Here is a 22378-nt window from a genome sequence, read left to right as displayed (position 1 = left end):
CTCCCCTTTCTCTCCCCTCTCTTCTTCTCAATCTCTTCCTCTCTCTCTCTATCTCTCTTACTCCCTCTCTCTTACTCCCTCCCTATCCCCCCCACCCCCAGCAATACTGGGGAGTGAACCCAGAGGCACTCTACAACTGAGCTACAGCCCCATCCTTATTATTTTTGTTCTGAGACAAGGTCCCCACTAAGTTGCCTAGGCTGCCCTTGAATTTGTGATCCTTTTGTCTCAGCCTCCCAAGTACCTGAGATTACAGGCAAGCACCATCATTCTGGGACCCAAAGAATTTTCTTCATTCTTTTTCCATTTAACCTCTATTTTAACTCTTTGCACTGTGATCATTCATATTCACCAATGTGCTGCATTATAAGCTATAAATTATTTTTCTTGCACAGATTGTGTGTTTCCTTATGATAGGCACCAATTCCTCAATTTATTTCTTTTTTCCAACAACTACCATCTCCAGGGCTTTGCAAAATATCCGAGAAAGGAAGGGAAAATGTGTTATAAGGACTAACTTTAACATTAATGAAATTTATAAGCAACATATGTACCCTCTTCACTTATTTTAGACTTATAAAAAAAATGTTTTCGATCTGCTTCTAAGAGGTTCTAAAACGGCAAAAGGCCAAGACCAGGTGACTTTCCAGAATTACCCTTTCTTGGAGAATTCCTCAGAATGTATTATATGCCTGCTCCGTTCAAAAGAGGAATCAATAGACACGTACAAAGGAAAGTTAACACGTTCAGTGTATCATTACTTTAAGTGGTAAAATGGTACCTTGAGTTAAAGAAAACATTTTATTTCAATTAATTTAGCCTGTTTTTTCTTTTATAATTATTTATGCAGGTCGCCTTACATTTCTCCCGGGTCAGCACTGGTCCAAGTAATTAATAATACCCAGCTGATACTAACATCTATTTCGTTCTCCCCTCGCCCTTCTCAGGCTGCTTCTACAGCAGCCTGGGCACCGTTAATTCCGCTGAGGCCTGGAGTAGGGTCTTTCTTAGCCCGGAGACCCGGAGTACTGGGTAAGGAAGTGATAAACAGGCGGCAAACTTGGTCCGTACCCACAGCGCATCTCGCAGCGCGAGCTCCCGAATCTCCTCTGGCAGCGCGTCTCCGAGCTTTTGCACGAAGCGGCGGCACAGTTCTACCAGTTCCGTCACAGCTCTCTTCGAAGTGCAACGCACTCGGAAATCCTCTCGGGGGTTGGCTGGGCCTGCGGTCTGGCTGTCTGTCCCGACCACTATCTCTTGGTCCTGCGAAGGGGCGACAGCCACTGACTCAGAAGCCCCCGCCATTTTCCAGTTTGAACTGCAGGCGGGGACCCTGGGACCGGAAGTCCGAGTTCCAACTAGTGGAAGGAGCACACGTCCCGCCTGAAACTCGAGGGGACGCAGCCTAAGCGTTCCGGCTTTTGCTTCGCTATGCGTGTTTAGAGAAGTGGCGGCTGCAGAAGGGACGATGGGCGCGGTTGGCATGGGGCTGGTGGATTGTCACTGCCACCTGTCCGCTTCGGACTTTGATAGCGTATGTGAGAACGAGGCGGGGCTCGGGAGAGTGGGGAGGTTCTCGTCTTTCCCCCCGCCCCCCCGTAGATTATCTTTCTCTCCCCCCTTGGAGTGAAGTCCCCAAATCCCAGGCCTTGTCCGTGTCCCTTTGAGACCTGCCCGATTTCCTGCTTCACCCCAGTCATATTGATTTTTCTTTCTGGATTACAGTGAACTCTCCACAAAGCTTGTGTTTGCCGTTTCTGGTTCTTGAGAAGTCCTTTTTTCTACCTTCCCTGGACCGTGCTGCTTATCCCACATTCTCCAGAACACCCCCCACCACCACCACCACCACCGTCTGACACATCGCATGCTCCAGTTCTAATGAAGCAGAGAGGCAAACTAAAAGATTAACACTCACACTCACAAAAACAGTTTATAAAGTGTTTTGCCCGCTACGTTGGAAACGAGACTGCTAACAGAGAAGGAAGAGCAGGTGTCTATTTCAGGGGGCAAACTTCTTAGGAGGTGAGGCTTATGGCTGGGAAAATAAAAGAGCCAGCCAAGGCAAGGGGCTGAATATATGGCGGTTTAGTGGGGCAGGCAGGTTGCAGGTCCCCAGGATAAAATTTAGCGCATTCCATTTACCAAAAGGCTGGATGAGCCTGATGAGCTAGAAAGAGGGAGGAATGAAGCTAGACTGAAGAGGTTTGTAAGAGATGGGTAAGGTAAATCATTAAGGAATTTGAATTGCATTAGATGCACAATTTTAATTCCATTAAAAGTGGGTTTGGGGATTTAATAAGGCTGATCAAAGAATACAAGGTAGATCAGTTAAGAGACTTTTACAGTATACAGACAAGAAATGATGCTTAGTGCTGTAACAGTGATCCACTTTGTGCTTTGAATATAGCCCTTGCTGCTCTGCCACTGAGGCTTATTTTAAAATGGACATGTTTCTTTCACTTTCTCTCTCCTTCCCTTTCTCTAATCTCTCCCTCTCCGGAATTTTCCCCTCCCTAATTTCAGAGCAAACAGGATTATCTTTCTTTCCCATCCTAGGCAGTTATCTGGCCTTGAGCACACACTCAGAACAGGAATAGAATAGAAGTGATTCAGACTTGGGGGATCTTAAGAGATGACTAGCTCACAAATAAACAAGTGAATTACAACTCTGGACAGAAAACTACAGGAACTTAGCCTTTGAATCGCCTTTTTTAAAAAAATTATTAATATATTTTTATGTGGTGCTGGCTGAGGATCAATCCAATGCTTCACATGTGCTAGGCAAGTGCTCTGCCACTGAGCTTCAGCCCCAGCCCCCTGAATCACCTCTTTAAAACTCCCCTATTCCAAACATCTTGCTGAGTAGAATATAAAAGTTAATGTAAAGTTCTTAACTATAAAGGGTAGTCTTTTAAAATAGATGCATTGACTTGTCTGTAAATTTTGAAAAGGTCAATTATGACACAACGTATAGGTAGCTAATCACAATTTAGGGTAACACTGGGATGTATGGATTATGAGATTTTGGATTCTGGAGCTTTTTCTGAGTACCTAACACTGGTTTTTTAATATTTTGAGGTTTCTGATGAATTTCTACTGTTTTATATTAAAATATGTAATGTTATATAAGGGCTTTAGTATTCCAGATAGTGGGAGTGGCTTTTTCATGGTATATTGTTGTTTTATTTAATCAAAGTATTTTTCTAGTTTATTAGAAATATAAATAAACTACCCTCTCCCATCCCCCTGATGAACAGAATCACAGCCTCTGTGACAGGAGTCCCTAGTGTTTTCTCCTTTGCTAGCAAAGCAATGAAACTTTGTTTTCCTTTCTTCTCAAAACTATGCCCTTATTATTGGATTGATATCAGAGACAAGGACTGAGCTTTTGGTAACAGTACTATAATGATAGTGGAGGAGTCTGGAAGGAGTAGATATATTCAAGAAATATTTTAGAGATAGACTCTATTATACTTGCTAAGGAATTGGATGTGGAGAGGAAGGGAAAGGGAAAAATCAAAGTAGTCTCATGTTTTACTGTAGGGAGAATTGTGGTGCTGCTTACTAGGATTGGTGGGGAGGTAAGCAAAAGAAATTGGTTTGTGGGAAGAAAAGAAAGATTTATACTGGGAACAGGTTGGAAAGCCTGATCCGTCCAAGTGGAGCAGTCATATAGTCAATTTTAAATATGAATCATGGGTTCAGGAGAGAATTGTAGATTCAATAAAATGATTTTTTAATTTTTTTTAAGTTACAGATAGACATAATACCTTTATTTTATTTATTTATATGGTGCTGAGGATCAAACACAGTGCCTCACACCTGCTAGGCAAGTGCTCTACTACTGAGCTAAAACCTCAGCCCCAATAGAATGATATTTAAAACTGAAAACAGATGAGATCCCTTAATGCACGTGGAGAAGGAAGAGCAGAAGGAGAAGTCAGGAGAAGAAGGGAAGCCAATCATGAAACTAACAAGTAGCTGTCGGTGATAAAATGGTGGTTGTGCAAAGCAAGAGTGGAAACTCTTTCAAAAAGGAAAAATTAGACAAATCAGGGGTTCCTAGTGCTGCTGAGAGGTAGAGTAAGAAGAGAACAGAGAAATATCCTTGATGTTTGACAATAGCAATTTCTTTTTTAGTGCAGTGACAAAAGAAGCCAGACTTGAGAGTAACAGGAGATGGGTCAGTGTAGGCTCCTCACTTTCCACCATCCTGTTCCTTGCTAACATTGTCATTCTTTATGGTTCCTTAACTGCATCAATATACACAGCCAAGGAGTCATTACTTATTCATCTAATTGTGATAATCTATGCTTATTTTAGGATCTGGACGATGTGTTGGAAAAAGCCAAGAAGGTAAGTCAGTACCTATAATTGTCTCTCTTGTTCTTCTTTGTTTTTCCTGCTAATCTCAAACTGTGACTAATTTCATGCTGAAACAGTTTGAAGTTTAGATATACTATGTTGATGTTGTTTCAGTAGTTAATAATAAGTGGCATTTGTACAAATGCTTACTCTATTCCAGGAACCAAGCTAAGCCCTTTCTGAATTTTATCTCACTTAATGTTTTATAACCTTCTGAGGAAGTACTATTTTGTAGCCAACCATTTCCCATTTGATAGATGACACAGTTAAGGCCGAGAAATTAGTAACTCTAGTTCAAAGACACATGCTAGTGAAGTGATAGAGACAGGTTAGTCTGAATTCAAAACATATTCCTGAAACCACCATTCTTACTAGTCTTGTATAACAGAATGGTCCATCTGTAAGTTCTTAAATTCACATTATTCTAGAGATATATTATAAAAGTTTTCTGAAACATTTTTATTTCCTAGAAAAATTATTAATTTTTGGAAATGTTTATGAAATCCATTATAACTAGCCTTTCTCGGTCTAATCAGAAAGTGGTAGAGTCTGGGTGTGGTGGCTCATGCCTGTGATCCCAACTACTCAGGAAGCTGAGGCAGGAGGATCATGAGTTTGAGGACAGTCTGGGCTACTTAGTGAGACCCTGCCTTAAAAAAGGCTAGGAAAAAGGGCTAGGGATGCAACTCAGTGGTAGAGCACTTGCCTAACATGCCTAAGGCCCTGGGTTGGATCCTTATTACTTGGGGGGGCTGGGGGTGGGGGGAGAGTAATAAAATTAGAAATGATTGCCAATATCTTTTTACATTCAGCCTAATTAGGTGGGTGGGCTTTAGAATCCCACAGGCCTAATGACCTATTTAAGCTATTTGACTGTATTAAAAACTCTGTCTACTGATCTATACAGTGTATTATAACAATACATACCTCCTACATCTGTGTATATTAAGGGAGATAATATTTATATTAACTGAGCCTGGGGCCTGAAACAGTAAGTACTCAGTGTTAGCCATTATTATTATATTAATAATAAAAGTCTGAGTAAATAAAAATAACTAAATTTAAAATTTGAATTTGAATTAAATGTGTGATGTGTACTGTTTGGGACTCTTAACTATTCTATTTTTTTTTTCAGGCCAATGTTATGGCCCTTGTAGCAGTTGCTGAACATTCAGGAGAATTTGAAAAGATTATGCAACTTTCAGAAAGGTACTCCTTCTAATTAAAATTTTAAAGAATTGCTATTAAGGACACTTATATCAGTTATATAACATCAAATATTTATTTTTAAAGAGAATGGGAGGAAAAGCATATTAAAATAGTCCTAAAATTATATTCTTTTCTACTTTAGAGTGACACTGTAGTTGCCTACTCTATATTCCTGTGTTCTTAATTTATTCTACATTTTTAGATACAGCGGGTTCATTCTGCCATGCTTGGGTGTTCACCCAGTTCAAGGACTTTCACCAGAAGACCAAAGAAGTGTTACATTAAAGGTAATAGTCATATAAAACAAGACCCATAAAAATGATAATAACTTTTAAAAAAATTTTTTTAGTTGTAGATGGACATAATACCTTTATTTTATTCATTTATTTCTATGTGGTGCTGAGGATCAAACCCAGTGCTTCACACATGCTAGGCAAGAGCTCTACCACCAAGCTCTACCCCAGCTCCTGGTAATAACTTTGACCCAGTTATCCTCCTCTTTCTAATTTATATTCTAAGAAAGTAATCCATTTTTTCACAAAAAAATTTGTTATGACATTATTTATAGTAGAGAAAAATAGAAACAGCCGCAAGGTTCAGAAATAAAGGAATCATTAACTGACTTGTAGAATGTTAATTATAATTCAGTTATAGAAAATGAGAATTATGAAGTTATTGTAGCACATGAAAAATGTTTACTATAATAAGGAGAAAAACAATACCAAATAGTTTATTGACTATTAGTAACATTCATGTAAAAACGTATTCCAAGCCGGGCACCATAGTGCACACCTGTAATCCCAGCGGCTTGGGAGGCTGAGGCAGGAGGATTTCAAGTTCAAAGCCAGCCTCAGCAAAAAGCGAGGCACTAAGCAACTCAGTGAGACCCTATCTCTAAATAAAATACAAAAATAGGGCTGGGGATATGGCTCAGTGGTTGAATGCCCCTTAGCTCAATCCCCAGTACCCCCCAATAATAATAATAATAATAATATATTCCGCAAGGAAAAGACTGGAAAGAAAAACACAGAAATGATAGTAATTATGATGATCTGATAGAATTATAAATTACTTTATTCCACATTTTTTTGTCCTGTAGTCATATTTCTTTGGGGAAAAAAAGTGGTATAATATATCTAGAAAAAGAAAGATACAAAGATTCACAGGTATAATGTGAATAGGTGGGTTCTCTGAACATGAAAGCATCTCTTCAGAATTGCTCTTAAGCTATTAAATTGCATTGATATTATACTCTCTCTAAAAACATCCTATCCACAAGGTTTCATGACTCACAGTATTCAATATGTGTTATATTTCATGCTTGTCTCCTGACTCAGCATCATGAAGATGCACAATTTTTTGAGTTTTTTTATTATATATTGGAGTTGATAGATCATTTCAAAGAAGTAATTACCCTTTGGTTACCTATGAATAAGTTATAGGGCCATCGACTTTTATACTAATGAAAGTTATTTAGTATATTCCTACATTAAAGATGGTGACAAGGTGTGATTTATATTTTAAAAAGATCCCTTTGTCTACGGTATGAAGAATGAATTCTGAGGAGGGCAAAAAAGAAAAAAGGATAGTTAGAAGGCTATTGCAGTAGTCCACGTGAGAATAATGATGGGTTGAACCAGAGTGATAGTAGTACAGGTAAAGAGAAGTGAATGAATTTGGCGTATGTTTTAGATGGCTTTTCACCACTATGACCAAAATACCCAGCAAGAACAACTTAGAGGGAGTAAAGTTGATTGGGGGTTCATAGTTTCAGAGATTTTCATCCATAGACGGCAACTTCATTGCTCTGGGTGAGGCAGCACATCATAGGGAAAGGCCCAGTGCAGGAAAGCTGCTCAGCTCATAGTGAGATCAGGAAGTGGAGAGAGAAAGAGGAAGGGACTGCAGGTAGAACAGCCCTTCCAGGGCATGCCCCCAGTGAACCACTTCTCTAGCCGGGATGGACTGATTAGGTCTCATAATCTAATCATTTTACATTTAAATACTCCTGCATTAACAGGAAACTTTGGGGGATACCTTATATCCAAACCATAACAGCAAATATTTTATTTCAAAATAAAATTGCTTTGCCGGGCATGGTGGCACTTGCCTGTTATCCTAGCATCTCTGGAGGCTGAGGCAGGAGGGTTGTGAGTTCAAAGCCAGCCTCTGCAATTTAGCAGGGCGCAAAGCAACTTAGCAAGACCCTGTCTCAAAATAAAAAATAAAAAATTTTAAAGGCTGGGGATGTGGCTCAGTGAGTTCAATCCCTGAGTACCAAAAAAAAAAAAAAAAAGAAAAGAAATTGCTTTTAATTCACTTCAGGTAAAAATGCTTATCCTCTTGTCCTCCTGAGTTGTTGAGTATGATACAATTAGCTAAACTGCCAGAGAATCACAATCCAAAATGTTGGAAACCAGAGCAGGACAGCACTCCGAAGGATCTCTACTATTTATATAGAGGTCTTTACCATAAGTGTTCATTTAGTTAACCAGTGTTTACTGAGCACCTACTATGTGCCAGCCCCTGCTCTGAGCACTAGAGACCTGACAATGAATAAAAGCCCTCTCATGGAAGCTAGATTTTAGGTGGGACAATCATCAATTATATAAACCAGAAAACTTTCAAAGCACTAAGTGCTTTGAAAAAAAATTAAAAATGATTATTTGATAGGAATTTGGATGGTGTTTTGCTGTTGTTGTTTTGTTTAGTTTTACTTTATATTTTTTTTTTTTTGAGGTACTGGGGATTGAAGAAATAGAAGGCTGATATGGCTAAAGGGATAGAGAAAGTGGTAATGATAGAATCAGAAGAATTGGACAGATATCTCATAAAGACCTTGTTCGATTTTAGTTTACATGTAATGGAGGATGTAAAGTGTGGAGTGACAAGACGAGATTTATGTCTTTAAATGATCCAGTTGGCTATAATAATCCAAAATTTTACCAAATTATACTTCCTAACTAACTGCCAGGAAATGTCTGTAAACAGAGGGCAATGATTAAGTGGGACTCTTCGTTGAAAAGTCATATTTTTATAATCTGAATAGGTATGGGATAAGTTTCTACTCAGACTATAGGTAGAAGTACTCACAATTATAGAAGGGTTACTATTCTTAGTTCACTAACTGGTTAAATACATTAAATGTATATAAAGTATTGGCATAGCATAGAGCCTAGCACTCAATGTGTACTCATGAAATAGTAGTTCCCTTCTTCCATTTTAACAAATTTACTTTTTGTTCTCCCAGGATTTGGATTTAGCTTTGCCTATCATCGAGAAGTATAAGGATCAGTTGTTGGCAATTGGAGAGGTAAGGACCCATTAGCTGATCAAATAACTTTTAATCTAGACCTCCAAATGAAATATGATAGGTGAAAATAATCTTTAGTTTCATATTGGTGATTATAACTGACTTGAATAATTATGTTCACTTCATTCAGCTGAATTTGTTGATAGTTCCTCAATAAGCAAAAGAGCATCGGGATGAAAGAATAGAAAACCATAGGCTTATATTAATAAGAGAAACTATTCTAATAGCATTTCTAAATACTTTGCTTTTTTTTCTCTCTCTTTTGCTTAAACGTGGGTCATTGCTTTGGTTAGTTAAAGTAGTGTGTGTGTGTGTGTGTGTGTGTGTGTGTGTGTGTATCTCTTCATAAGTAATTTAAAAGCAAACTTTAAATAGGGTATAGTTTGTAACAGTTTTATTTAATCACCTATTAATAAAGTCCATTCCTTATTCAAGATAGAAGAATAACACTCAAACTTAGAATATAGATAATAGAATGCATGCCAATATAGTATCAAAGGAAACAGTCATCTATAATCTATGCTGTCCAGTGTGATAACCACATGTAGCTGTTGAACATTTGAAATATGAGTCCTCCAAATTGAGATGGGCTGTAAGTGTAAAACACATACTGAATTTCAAAGTCCAGTACCCCCTCCCAGAAAAATAATATAAAAATTTCAGGTTTTTGTACATGTTAAAATGATATTTTTAATCTACTGGGTTAAATAAAATAAAGTTTGTCATTAAAATTAATTTCACTTGTTTTTTTTTCAATATTTTTAATGTGGCTACTATAAAATGTGAATTCCATATATGGCTTATGTTATGTTTCTACCACATAGCACTGATTTATAGAATCTCTTTGGGGATTTATTAAGCCATAAATATGTAATTTCCTTTATTTTTCTGTTACAGGTTGGACTAGATTTCTCTCCCAGATTTGCTAACACTGATAAACAGAAGCAAGAGCAAAGACAAGTTCTAATCACACAGGTCCAATTAGCCAAAAGACTAAATTTGCCTCTGTAGGTTTACTTATCTTTCTGTATTAATAGCTATAGAGCAAATTAAATAATGAACAAAGAATCCTCCTGAAATGGAGTTCTGCATCTCTTTTTCTCTAAATTATTGAACAAAAATAATACTTTCAGATTTCCAAGTATTAAAAGGAATTTTGTTGTTATTAAACAGAAATGTTCACTCACGCTCAGCTGGAAGACCTACCATCAGCCTCTTGCAGGAACAAGGTATTTAAGATTCCTAGTTCATAATATCATACAGCAAGCCACGTTTTGATTTGATTTCTTAAAGGGAAATGAATGAAGCAAGAGCAAAGATAGAAATCAACTAAGGTGATTTTGCAAGTCAGGGTACTTTTTACAAAGGTTTCACACAATATATTTAACAGGACAGGATAGAGCAAATGAAAACTTGAATCAATTTATATTCCTTACTTTAAAAATCAGTAGCTCCAGTTTGGTTTCTTTTTTTTTTTTTCTTTTGGTACCAGGGATTGAACCCAGTGAGGCTTAACCACCAAGCCACATCACCAGCCCTTTTTTTATATTTTATTTAGGGACAGGCCGTCACTGAGTTGCTGAGGCTGGGTTTGAACTTTCGATTCTCCTGCCTCAGCTTCTCACTGCTGGAATTACAGACATGCGCCACTGCGCCCAGCAGCAACTTCAGCTTCTAAATCACCATGAGTAACATGAAAGAAGAAAACAAGGCAAGGCAGGGCAATCACACAACAATCATCTTGGATCAATGTTTTGTATGTTTTCTGTCTATTGCTTCACAAAATGGTACTGTACTGATTGTGGCCATCATACATAAAAGGCACTGTCATCTTCATGGTTGTCACTAAAGTTAAAACATCTTATAGCATTATTGTTTTTAAATGCCATCCACAGTAAGAAATTTTCTTTATTTTGAGACTCATATGCACATAAATAAAGCTAACATTTTTCATAAGCAGCACATACATGTGTATTTGTATGTAAATATATTTACATAGCACTCAATGTGTACTCATTGAGTTTAAGTGTATGCAAGCCCATGCTTGTGGGTTATCACCTACTAAAATTGATTTCATAGCCCATTTATTGTCATAACCCATAAATAGTCACACATACCACTTGAAAAAACACTGTCAATTAATGAAGCAGATGTAATTGCCTGCAATTAAACATGTATTTCTCGGTGATGAATACTGAATCCTTCTGAAATCACTGAAAACAGGATTTTTTACAATTTTTTTATTTTTAGTTCTAGATGGACACAATACCTTTATTTATTTATTTTTATGTGGTCCTGAGGATCGAACCCATTGCCTCACATACAAGGCAAGTGCTCTGCCTCTGAGCCTCAACCCCAGCCCCCTGAAAACATGATTTTTATGCTGACTGAGCAACTGTACTTTAAGAACTAGAGTTGATTTTATGAAGCCAACTGTTAACTGTTTAACTTGTGTGTCATCTAGCTCTCCATTTCTTCTTTATTAGCATTTTTTTTTAGGAAAATAAATGTGCCTAAAAATCTTCTATTAGGGGCAATAATTTGACAATTCAAAGACTTCTGGAAAAAAAATCTGATGGTATAGGCAGTTTAAATAATTGTTTTTAAAATTGTTTCAATTTTATTTAAAAAGAATTTATTTTTAATATTTATTTAGTTGTAAATGAACACACAGTATCTTTATTTATTTTTATGTGGTGCTGAGGATTGAACCCAGTGCCTCACACATGCAAGGCAAGTGCTTTACCACTGAGCTACAGCCCCAGCCCAAGAATATTTTTTATTCTATTTATTGAATGCTGTATTTATCTACCCTGAAGTCATAGAATCTTGCCTTTATATCGCAGTAACCAGGATTTACTTAGAATTTCAAATCTCTGTTGTTCAATTTGACTAAAGAGAAAAACTTTTCTTAAGGAAACAAAGTGGAACACTAATTTATCTTTAATTTTGGAAGGTGCTGACAAGGTACTGCTGCATGCGTTTGATGGCCGGCCATCTGTAGCCATGGAAGGAGTAAGAGCTGGGTACTTCTTCTCAATTCCACCTTCTATCATAAGAAGTGGACAGGTAAATTTTTTCATTAAAAATTATCATCCGGGGCTGGGGATGTGGCTCAAGCGGTAGCGCGCTCACCTGGCATGCGTGCGGCCCGGGTTCGATCCTCAGCACCACATACCAACAAAGATGTTGTGTCCGCCGAGAACTAAAAAATAAATATTAAAAAAATTCTCTCTCTCTCTCTCTCTCTCTCTCTCTCTCTCCCCTCTCTCTCCTCTCTCACTCTCTCAAAAAAAAAATTATCATCCGATACTTTGTGAAATATACTTTAAAATATAGGCTTTGACAACATACTTATGATACTTTTCTAGTTACATTTCAAAAATTAATATATCATATATATATATATATATATATATATATATATATATATATATATATAAATTAAAAATATATTACAGACCAAAATATAAGAGCTAAAATTTATAAAACCCTCAGAAGAAAATAGGTCTAAATATTTTGACCTTGGTTTTGCAATGGTTTCCCTAGCTACAACAACAAAAACATAAGCAACCAAAGAAAAAAAATAAGTATTAGACATTATCAAAATTCACAACTTCTGCAATTAAAAAAAAAGACATATACTTCAAAGCATACTGTCAATAAAGTGGAAAGACAACCCACATAAAGAGAAAAAATATCTGCAAGTCATGTATCTGATAAAAGTTCAGGTAGAATATGTAACATACCATTACAGCTCAATAATTAAAAAAAAAACTTGATTTTAAAAATTGGCAAAGGATTTACAAAGATATTTTTCTCAAGAAGACATCAAGTGACCATAAGTGCATAAACATGCTCAACATTATTCTCCATTATGTTAATGCCAATCAAAGGCACAGTGAGATGCTACACCACCCAACTCAGTTTAGTAGTTCCTCAAAAAATTAAAGGTAGATAGAAAGAAACACTGAATGTGGCAGTGGTGGGCCAATGACAGAATTCTCTTCTTTGGGTCTTTCAGAAGATAATGTGATATCAGATATTTGAATTTCTTGGGACTGAGGATGTGACTCAAGCGGTAGCGTGCTCGCCTGGTATGCGTGCGGCCCGGGTTCAATCCTCAGCACCACATACAAACAAAGATGTGTCCGCCAAAAACTAAAAAATAAATATTAAAAAAGTTTTCTCTCTCTCTAAAAAAAAAAAAAAGATATTTGAATTTCTTGATGGACATACTTCATTTTTGCTATGGTTATAACTAGAAGCTTAGTTCCCTGGAAGCTTTGAATAAGTTTGTCAATGAGTGTTTATATTTTAACAATAACTGTTAATAGTGGAATGATGTGAACATAGTAGGCATCCAGGTAGTATTTATCAATTTACTATTAAAACCTGAATTTTAGTTTCTTCTGGAATGATGCATGTGGGTTTAATATTTTATCTGTATTTTTCACGTTTTAATTTATTGGCTTTCTCTTTTCTCTAAGAAGCAGAAACTTGTGAAACAGTTGCCTTTAACTTCGATCTGCTTAGAAACAGATTCACCTGTGCTAGGACCAGAAAAACAGGTAAATGATTTTTCAATTTGAATATTATTTAGGTTGTATCTTTCATGTTAGCTGTTTCAGTTTAACTATGTTTTTCAGCATAGTGTAAATACAGTGGAATCCTAATGCTAGGTTGATTGTTTACATTGAGTTTTTTAAAATTATTTTTTAGTTGTCAATGAACCTTTATTTTGTTTATTTATATGTGGTGCTGAGAATCAAACCCAGTGCCTCACACATGCTAGGCAAATGCCGTGTATTGAGTTTTTTCCTAAATACAGCTGTTATGCTACATAGAATGTAATTTGTTAGAGAGCATGCCCGAATTTACAGTGTCTAGAACCAGAAAGATTTGATTCAAATTTTGTTTCTGTTGCTGACTAGATAACTTTGGGTAAGCTTTTTAATCTCTCTGAAACTGTTTTTTTTTCTTTCATTTATAATATGTGGGCAAAATAATACTATAAGGATTATGGTAAGGACTATATGAAGGTACGTGAAAGCACCTAACAGTAGCTGGTATATTGTAGGTGATCGATAAATATTCATTTTTCTCCTTTTAATTAGCTTGTTATTATGTATTTCTTTCATTACAAGTATTGATAGAATCATAGATTTGTGTATCTGACCTTTGCTATAGTATCTCATTTTGTTATTGTAGACCACAAAGAATCACCTTTTAAATTTCATACTTTCATATTGCTATATTGGCTATATATTTATTATACAGCCAATTATATAGCCAAATTATATATAATTTTCTGAAAGGAAGTCATAGCATCTGCTTTTTATTTGCTTTAGATAGTGTCTGTTACAGTTAGCTCATAATGTACAATTTGATAAGTGCTTGTGATGTCCATTAGATCTGTGTCTCTACACCTCCAAATTCAGAGAACTGTCCCTCAAAATTTGGAGGTCTAGAAGCATCAGAAATCATTATGTGGTTATTAACAAATGATGATTATTTGTGATCTCGATGTGAATTATACTAATTAATATCCAATTAACTACATTTTTAGTGGAGAGGGTACTGGGGATTTCACTCAGGGGCACATGGCCACCGAGACACATCCCCAGCCCAATTTTGTATTTTATTTAGAGACAGGGTCTCACTGAGTTGCTTAACACCTCACTTTTGTTGAGACTGGCTTTGAACTTGTGATCCTCCTGTCTCAGCTTCCCAAGCCAGTAGGATTATAGTCGTACACCACCATACCTGGCTAATTAACTACATTTTTGTAAATCATTTTTTATCAGAGTATAAAAGCCAGGAATGAGAAAGTAGAGGATCATAACTTCTTTTTTCTATTTGAGTATAGGTCAGAATAGTATAGAATTACTGTCCTGACATGTTAAATGAAAGAAAAGGATCTAGCATTTTTCTCCTAAACAAGAATAAATTTTGAATGCTGTTATAACTCAGTTTTTTTATTTGTATTTAGATGATTTAACAAAAACTGAGTTTGTGGCATAGTGCCTTGTACTAAGTAGGTATTCAATAAACATTTTTTGTATGTATGTATATAGATGTGTGTGTGTGTGTGTTTGGTGGTGCTGGGTATCAAACCCACAGCCTCACTAGCCAGGGCTCTACCACTGAACTACTTCCCCAGCCCTAAATGTTTATTCTGGAAAGTTAGAAATAGGGAAGATCATGAACAAGAAAATAAAACTATCTGCCACATTATAATAGTTACAGGCATAAACTCTAAAGTCAGATTGCTTAGGTTTAACCTCAGCTGGCCTTCTTGCTATCTGTGTAGGATGTTTTTTTTACCTACTAAAAAAAAGAGGTACTACTAGTAATACTACCTACTGCATGGAGTTATTTTGAGGATTAAATGAAATATTTCATGAAAAGTTTAGAACAGAGAGTCATCTATTAAAAAAGCACTAAATAAATGTAAGTTCTCTGTCCTTCCAGACTTTTTATATCCATGTATGTATATACATATATTTCATAAAAATAGGATTAGCCTGAATGTATTATTTCATAATTTCCTTTTATGTGTGCACTTCTGCATATATTAACAAATATACTTTCCACATCATGTTTAACAACTATATAATATTCCAGTGTTAAAAGTAAATATGCAATCAGGTTCTTGAAAAATTGTGCTCTATATGTGTAATATAAAATGAACTGCATTTTGCCATCATATATAACAAATTAGAATAACTAAATAATTTAATTTTGGGCTGGGGATGTGGCTCAAGCGGTAGCGTGCTCGCCTGGCATGTGTGCGGCCCGGGTTTGATCCTCAGCACCATATACAAATAAAGATGTTGTGTCCGCTGAAAACTAAAAAAAATAAATATTAAAAAATATTTTCTCGGGGCTGGGGATGTGGCTCAAGTGGTAGCGCGCTCGCCTGCATGCGTGCGGCCCAGGTTCGATCCTCAGCACCACATACAAAGATGTTGTGTCTGCCAAAAACTAAAAAATAAATATTAAAACATTCTCTCTCTCTCTCTCTCTCTTTCTCTCTCTCTCTCTTTAAAAAAACAATATTCTCTCTCTCTCTCTCAAAAAAATAATTTAATTTTTTTAAAAAAGTAAATATTTGGGCTGGGACTGTGGCTCAATGGTAGAGCACTCAGCATGGGCGGGACCTGAGTTCGATTCTCAGCACCACATAAAAATAAAGGCATTGTGTTGTGTCCATCTTAAAAAAAAAAAAAAGATTCATTCTCTCTCTCTCTCTCTCTCTCTCTCTCTCTCAAAAAAAAAAAAAAAGTAAATATTGGCTGGGTGCAGTGGTGCATCCTATAATCCCAGTGGTTTGGGAGGCAGAGGCAGAAGGATTGTGAGTTCAGAGCTAGCCTCAGCAAAAGCTAGGTGTTAAGCCACTCAGTGAGACCCTGTCTCTAAATAAAATACAAAATAAGGATGGGGATGAGGCTCAGTGGTCAAATGCCCCTGAGTTCAATTTCTGGTTCAAAATAAATAAATAAATAATAAATATTAACCATTTAGATTGTATTATAAACAATGTGATAAACATACTTGAACATAAATTTTTGTGCACATTTTTTATTGTGTTGTTAGGCTACATTAATTACTAAGGTTTTTTAACTTTAACAATTAATTTTATTCCTCTGAATATTATCACCATGAGTAGATGCTTATTAATAACAACAGTAATTTTTTTTATTTCATCAAATCTAAATGCTACTGATTATAGATACAATATGTTAAGAAAAGAAAAACACTGCGTGTTGTACTAAGACATGCCACTGTGTGTCAGTAAAATATATATATATATATATATATATATATATATATATATATATTATCCATTACATTATCCATTATATATTATATATATATATATCCATTTCAGAGATGTTAAAATGGGGTATCTTGGAATCAGTGAAATTCCAGTACATAGGCTACCTGGTCTTTCCAGATAGATGGTGTTTTTCTTTTAGTCAAACTGTCATATAACCTGTGAGGTAAGAGGCCAAGCAATAGCTCCTTTTGGAGCAACTTACGCAACAAACTAAAGAACAGTTCAGTTGATCCATCAGACAAGCTAGTCTCCAAGTGTTCACTATTTCATATTGCTTCATATGCTAGGAACTGGGACTTTAATTGTTAATACCCCAAGGCAGGAGCATAGACTTAGAATCAATATTGCAGAGGTACCTTTTCTCCTGCCTTCATCAACTTATTAAAAAAAAACACTCCAATTTTAAAAAGTAAATTAATTTAAAGGAAAAAAAACAAGATGATCTTATCAGAAAAAAAGATTTTATCAGTTGTTTTTTATTTGTTCTTTTTAGGTATATGTGACAGAGTATATTTTGACATTATACAAGGATTGGAACTTATTCTAATTAGGATCCCATTCTTGTGGTTGTACACAATGTGGAGTTACTCTGGTCAAGTATTCATATATGAACATAGGAAAGTTATGTGGGATTCATTGTACTGTCTTTCCTATTCCCATCCCCCCATCTCTTCCCTTCATTCCCCTTAGTCTAATCCACTGAGCTTCTATTCTTCCATCCCCTACTCCTTTTTTGTATGTTAGTATCAGCATATAAGGGGAACATTCAACCTTTGCTTTGTGGGGATTGGCTTATTTCACTTACCATGATAATCTCCATTTCCATCCATTTACCAGAAAATGGCTGGGTAATATTCCATTTGCCGCAGTCTGGCTAGGCACAAAATCACGAGCCACTCACATCTTGTAGATTCAAACAGCAACTCTTTATTCTCAAACTGTCACCGGCACTCTACACACAGGTTCTGGGCAAAATCCACGCTCTCCACCGGACTCTGAATCCCAAATACTCTCTGAAATCTGGTGAGAGCTCAACGGGAACTCAAGGAGCGGGCAGAGCGCCTGAGGCAGCAGGATACGCCCTATTCCCAGCAAGATACACCTTAAACCTTGAACCGCCCTAAACCCAAGGAGAGCCCTAAACCCTGATCTGCTCTAAACCCGGATCCACCCTGGTCCTTGAGCAAGGTCACCTTACATGCAATGTCACTGCAAATGACCTAGGTCATGCCATGCGTCATTCCTACTTGGCAATGGCTCTCAGCATCCATTGTGTATATATACCACATTTTCTTTATCCATTTATCTGTTGAAGAACTTATCAGTTGTTTTTCACCAACTCATTTTTTTTTCTGTTTCATCTACAGTCTCCAAGGACCTGCTTCTCTTGAATATCATGTTTGAATTAGTGCCTGTTTTATTGTTTCAGGTACGGAATGAGCCCTGCAACGTTTCTATTTCAGCTGAATATATTGCCCAAGTGAAGGGGATCTCAGTGGAAGAAGTGGTAGAAGTAACAACGCAGAATGCATTGAAACTCTTTCCCAAGCTTCAACTGCTCCAGAAATAGCTTCAAAACCATTCATTGCATAATCAAATCATCTTCAGGGGACAACATTTGAGAAAAAGAAATGTACAGATTAAGAATCTGAACTGAGGCTGGGTGCAGTGGCACATGCCTGCAATCCCAGTGGCTCAGGAAGATCACAAGTTCAAAGCCAGTCTCAGAAACCTAGCAAGGCCCCAAGCAACTTAGCAAGACTCTGTCTCAAAATATCAAAAGGGCTGGGGATGTGGCTCAGTAGTGGCTAAGTGCCCCTGGGTTCAATCCCCAGCACACAAAAAAAGGGGAACTGAAGAGACCATTCCACAGGATACAGATGTAAATTCTAGAGGAATATTTCTCTTTTAAGGATAACTTGACTTGGGTCCTGAAACCCTGGTTCTGATTCCAGCCTTGTGCTGCTTTTCAGTTAGCCAAGTGCTAGCAGAAAATTGGGTAAATCCTATTGCTGTTTTTTACCTTGCCCCACTAAATAGAACTACCTTCTGAACCCAAACCATCACTTCTAGGAAGGGGTTCTCCCACAGGTAGGAAGACATCAGCACCAACATGAGGAGGGAATGGGTTTGATCCCTCACTACTTGTTTTGCTTCAATAGAACTGAACAAGTGAAAGGAAAGTCTGGTTTTTTTTTTTTTGTACCATCAGAAATATCTTTCCTGAGTTTGTAGTACTTAGTACTTTGAATTATTTCTCCTTAAGAGCAAAATGTATAAGGTTTCACAGTGATATTAGATTTTGACTTCCAAGGTCTCTGACAGTCACTATTAAATAGCAAGCCTAAAACTTGTGCCCCTTGGCACAAAAGTTGCGTTAATAAACTAATTTAAAGTTCCAATCTGAATTTTGTCATATTTAAAATGTAAATGACTTTCTTAAAAATGTATCTGGCATTTTTGGTGTGTAATAATATTTTGTTTTTACATTTTAAAAAACTGTAGGGGCTGGGGATATAGCTCAATTGGTAGAGTTCCTGCTTGCATGCACAAGGCCCTAAGTTCTGTCCCCAGCACCATATACACCCACATACATCTTAACTGTAAAAACAATCCTGTAGATAGGTAGGTGGTAATGTTCATAACAACAGTGAGTGTACCCAATGCCCCTGAAATGTACACTTCAAAATGGTTAAGATGGTGCATTTCATTTTATTTGGGGGCAGTTTTATAAATTTATTTGCCAATCAGTGGTTTGTTCTCATCCACATTGACTGTCTGCAGATTTTTGAAAGTGTTAGCAGAGACATAAGTTACAAGAGTATATAGAACTTGTGTGGTGAACCTTCATCCTCATTACCTCTCTAGATAACAGCATATGGATACGGTATGGGACATTCCCTATTCCTTTGGCTCGGACAGCTTTGTTGAGCCTGATATCAAAGCACATATCTGGAGTCTCCATCTTCTTCATAATACATTTTCAGATTGTGAGTGCCCAAGAGGCACAATTTTGACTCTATTCCATGAATGCACTTGTGAATATTGATGGTGTATTCTCAGGTCACTGCCTCATTGATGGCGAAAAGGCCCTTCTCATTACCCTTCTTTGTGGGAGCCATTCTGACAGGCCCAGGAATGGACAAGATGTGAAGCCATCTTTAAAATAAATTGTGAAACCACTATTTAAAAATACAAATTTACTCCTATGATTTATACTAAAATCTGGGTATTCAATTTTGCTAAGCATCAAATGCTAGAAAAAGTACTTGTCATAGAAAAAAATCAACTTCCTAAAAGGCAAAATAATTTCATGTAAGGAATCTTTAGTAGATATTTTGAGGTAAATTCATTTTCAGAGAAATCAAAACTAATGCTAGGGCAGATTGTCCAAACTAAAGCAGAGTAGCTAAGAAACAGAATAGGGTATTTTATGAGTGTGTTAATCAACCTCCCATTATTCTAACAAGACACCTGAGATGATAAACTTATGAAGAAAGTATTTTGGTTCACAGTTTCAGAGGTTTCAGTCCATAGTTAGTTTGTCTCATTGTTTTGGGGCCTGTGGCAAGGCAGCACATCATGGTGACTAAATGTAATGGAACAGAGTCACACATCTCATGTCTGGGACTTGAAAGACAGCAAGAGAGGAAGAGACTGGGTTCCCACAGTCCCCTTCAAGGGCACACCTCTTTGAGGACATGATCCCAACATCTCCCACTACATCTTGCTTCTTAAAGTTTCTACTACCTCTTACTAGCAGCAAAGGCTGGGTACTGAATCTCCAGCACATGGACTTTGGGACAACATTTAAGATCCAAACATGGTGGTGTACACCTGTAATCCCAACAGCTTGGGAGGCTGAGCCAGGAGGATCCCAAGTTCAGAGCCAGCCTCAGCAACTTAGCAAGGTCCTAGGTATCTTAGCAAGACCCTGTCTCAAAATAAAAAAGAAAAAGCAGTGGAAATGTGACTCTGGTTAAGCACCCCTAGTTCAATCCTGGGTTCAATCTCCGGTGAAAGAAGCAGCCACTCGAGACAATTCACCAGAGAAAGTTCCACTTTATTGCAAAAGGCTGTGGGCTTATATAGATCTAAGGAGAGATGGCAGGGCTTAGATAAATGGCAGGCCACCCGTTTATTGGAAAGTTCTTCCAGATATCAGTTCTGGAGCCCATGGAATTAGTTCCTATTGGGGCTAAGGTTCCCCGCCAGCGAGATTTGAAATATTGGTGCCTGCGGGAGAGTTCACACCTGCGGGCACTTTTTGCGCTAGTGGAAAAGGGAAAGCAGGAAGAGAAACTCCTCAGGTGCCATGTTGGGTTTTTTTCTGTAGTGCAGCTGCCGTTATACTTTTTCCCAACACCCAGTATCAAAAAAAAAAAAAAAAAAGATTCAAATGATAGCAATGAGGTATGTAACTATCCATCAGCATTAATATACACAAAATTTCTACATTTAACAGGAGCTTATGGTAAAACCAGACTTCAGAGCTCTTCCAACTCTATTTCTTTTTCCTGTTTCCTACCTCCTCCTGCCCACATTTCTTCTGTTAAACTCTCATCTTAATGTCCAACATAAATTACTGCATCTTATTCACTCACTCCAGCCACGCATGATCCCCACCTTCATGTTGTTTAGTCATTTTTTAAATTTATTTATTATATTATTTATAATATTCGTTTCATGTATTCCATAAAGTTATTGCGCCCTTCTATAAGTGACCCACTAGATGATGTCCAGAGGTTACAAAGAGGAATAAGACATGTTCCTTGTTCTCAGTTCATGTTTTAATAAAAGAGGTAGCCAAATGGACAAGTCATTTCAAAGCAATGTGAGAAATGCCACAATAATGGAGATCAGAGTGCTGTCAACCAGTCTAATGAAACATTCCTTTATTTTTTTCAGTACTGGGGATTGAACCCAGATTCTCCTGCATCCTGAGCAAGTGCTGGACATTCTCAGCCCCCTTTTTAGTTTTGGAGATAGGGTCTTGTGGGAGGCCATCCTCGCACATGATTTGAGTTACCTCCCTGGCTGGGTGAGAGGCGCTTGGACACAGTGGTGTTAAAGCCATCCCACACCCTTTCCCAGGTCCGAGGGCTTGTCCTTGCAGAGGCGTGCCTGGCCACTGACCTGAAGACCCAATCGCCGGCCCTGACCTTCATTGGATGGGATTTTCCCTTGAATTTTTTTTTCCCCAATAAAAGCTCACGCCCTGGCCTTTGTCTCTCTCTCTCTCTCTCTCTCTCTCTCTCTCTCTCTCTCTCTCTCTCTCTCTCTCTCTTCTCTTCTCTTCTCTTCTCTTCTCTTCTCTTCTCTTCTCTTCTCTTCTCTTCTCTTCTCTTCTCTTCTCTTCTCTTCTGCAAACCTTGCCACCGCATTAGGTGGCTGGAGGCGGGAGCTAGGAGAAGCCATCTCAGAGCTAGGGTTTAAAGGTAAATGAGAGTCTGTCTCTTTAATTTAAAACTCACTAGCAATTTCTTATGCATCAAACCTTTTATGAAGCTTGCGCTGGTCGTGTGGCAGAGGGTCTCACCATGTTGAGCCAGCCATCCTCCTGCTTCAACCTTCAGATTAACTGGAATTACAGGTGTGCACCCCCACACCCAGTTTATATTCCTTTTTAGTATAGTTGTCTTGTGTAT

At 37.4% G+C, this 22378-nt stretch overlaps 2 protein-coding genes and 1 pseudogene across 5 annotated transcripts in view; 1 reads left to right on the top strand and 2 right to left on the bottom strand.

Moving 5' to 3' along the window:
• Window positions 1–1361, bottom strand: part of NSL1 (NSL1 component of MIS12 kinetochore complex) — a 37474-nt gene extending 36113 nt beyond the window's left edge. The window contains exon 1 of the mRNA XM_081300223.1: window positions 1072–1361. Within this exon, the coding sequence (XP_081156349.1) occupies window positions 1072–1305 (234 nt within the window). The 5' untranslated portion in view covers window positions 1306–1361. The remainder of the gene's footprint in view (window positions 1–1071) is intronic.
• A 38-nt stretch (window positions 1362–1399) lies between these two features.
• Window positions 1400–21926, top strand: TATDN3 (TatD DNase domain containing 3). Of its 3 annotated transcripts, none has more exons than XM_081300226.1 (10): window positions 1400–1534; window positions 4324–4356; window positions 5501–5574; window positions 5777–5861; window positions 8825–8887; window positions 9785–9894; window positions 10061–10116; window positions 11844–11956; window positions 13378–13458; window positions 21639–21926. In XM_081300226.1, the coding sequence occupies exons 1-10, from the start codon at window positions 1469–1471 to the stop codon at window positions 21672–21674; spliced, it is 717 nt and encodes a 238-aa protein (XP_081156352.1). In that variant the 5' UTR covers window positions 1400–1468; the 3' UTR covers window positions 21675–21926. The 3 variants fall into 3 exon arrangements, with proteins under 3 accessions (XP_081156352.1, XP_081156351.1, XP_081156350.1); XM_081300225.1 differs by lacking the exon at window positions 21639–21926 and adding an exon at window positions 18160–19124 and having other exon boundaries at window positions 13381–13458; XM_081300224.1 differs by lacking the exon at window positions 21639–21926 and adding an exon at window positions 18160–19124.
• On the bottom strand, window positions 19467–19858 carry LOC308652287 (large ribosomal subunit protein eL31-like; annotated as a pseudogene). The gene has a single exon. The product of its transcript is annotated as a large ribosomal subunit protein eL31-like (transcript).
• Window positions 21927–22378: the final 452 nt, after the last annotated feature.

Source organism: Spermophilus citellus (assembly GCF_964194105.1).
Source record: "Spermophilus citellus genome assembly, chromosome: 6".
In the NCBI taxonomy this organism is placed as follows: domain Eukaryota; kingdom Metazoa; phylum Chordata; class Mammalia; order Rodentia; family Sciuridae; genus Spermophilus; species Spermophilus citellus.
Note: the sequence above shows the minus strand (reverse complement) of the source record. Positions and strands in the feature narration are given on the sequence as shown.

Bases quoted from the DNA above. Each gene is read 5' to 3' on its own strand.
- TATDN3 (XM_081300224.1), top strand. From the start codon at position 1,469: ATGGGCGCGGTTGGCATGGGGCTGGTGGATTGTCACTGCCACCTGTCC. The intron at 4,357-5,500 runs GTAAGTCAGTAC...TTTTTTTTTCAG, and splicing joins TGTTGGAAAAAGCCAAGAAG to GCCAATGTTATGGCCCTTGT. The intron at 10,117-11,843 runs GTATTTAAGATT...TAATTTTGGAAG, and splicing joins CAGCCTCTTGCAGGAACAAG to GTGCTGACAAGGTACTGCTG.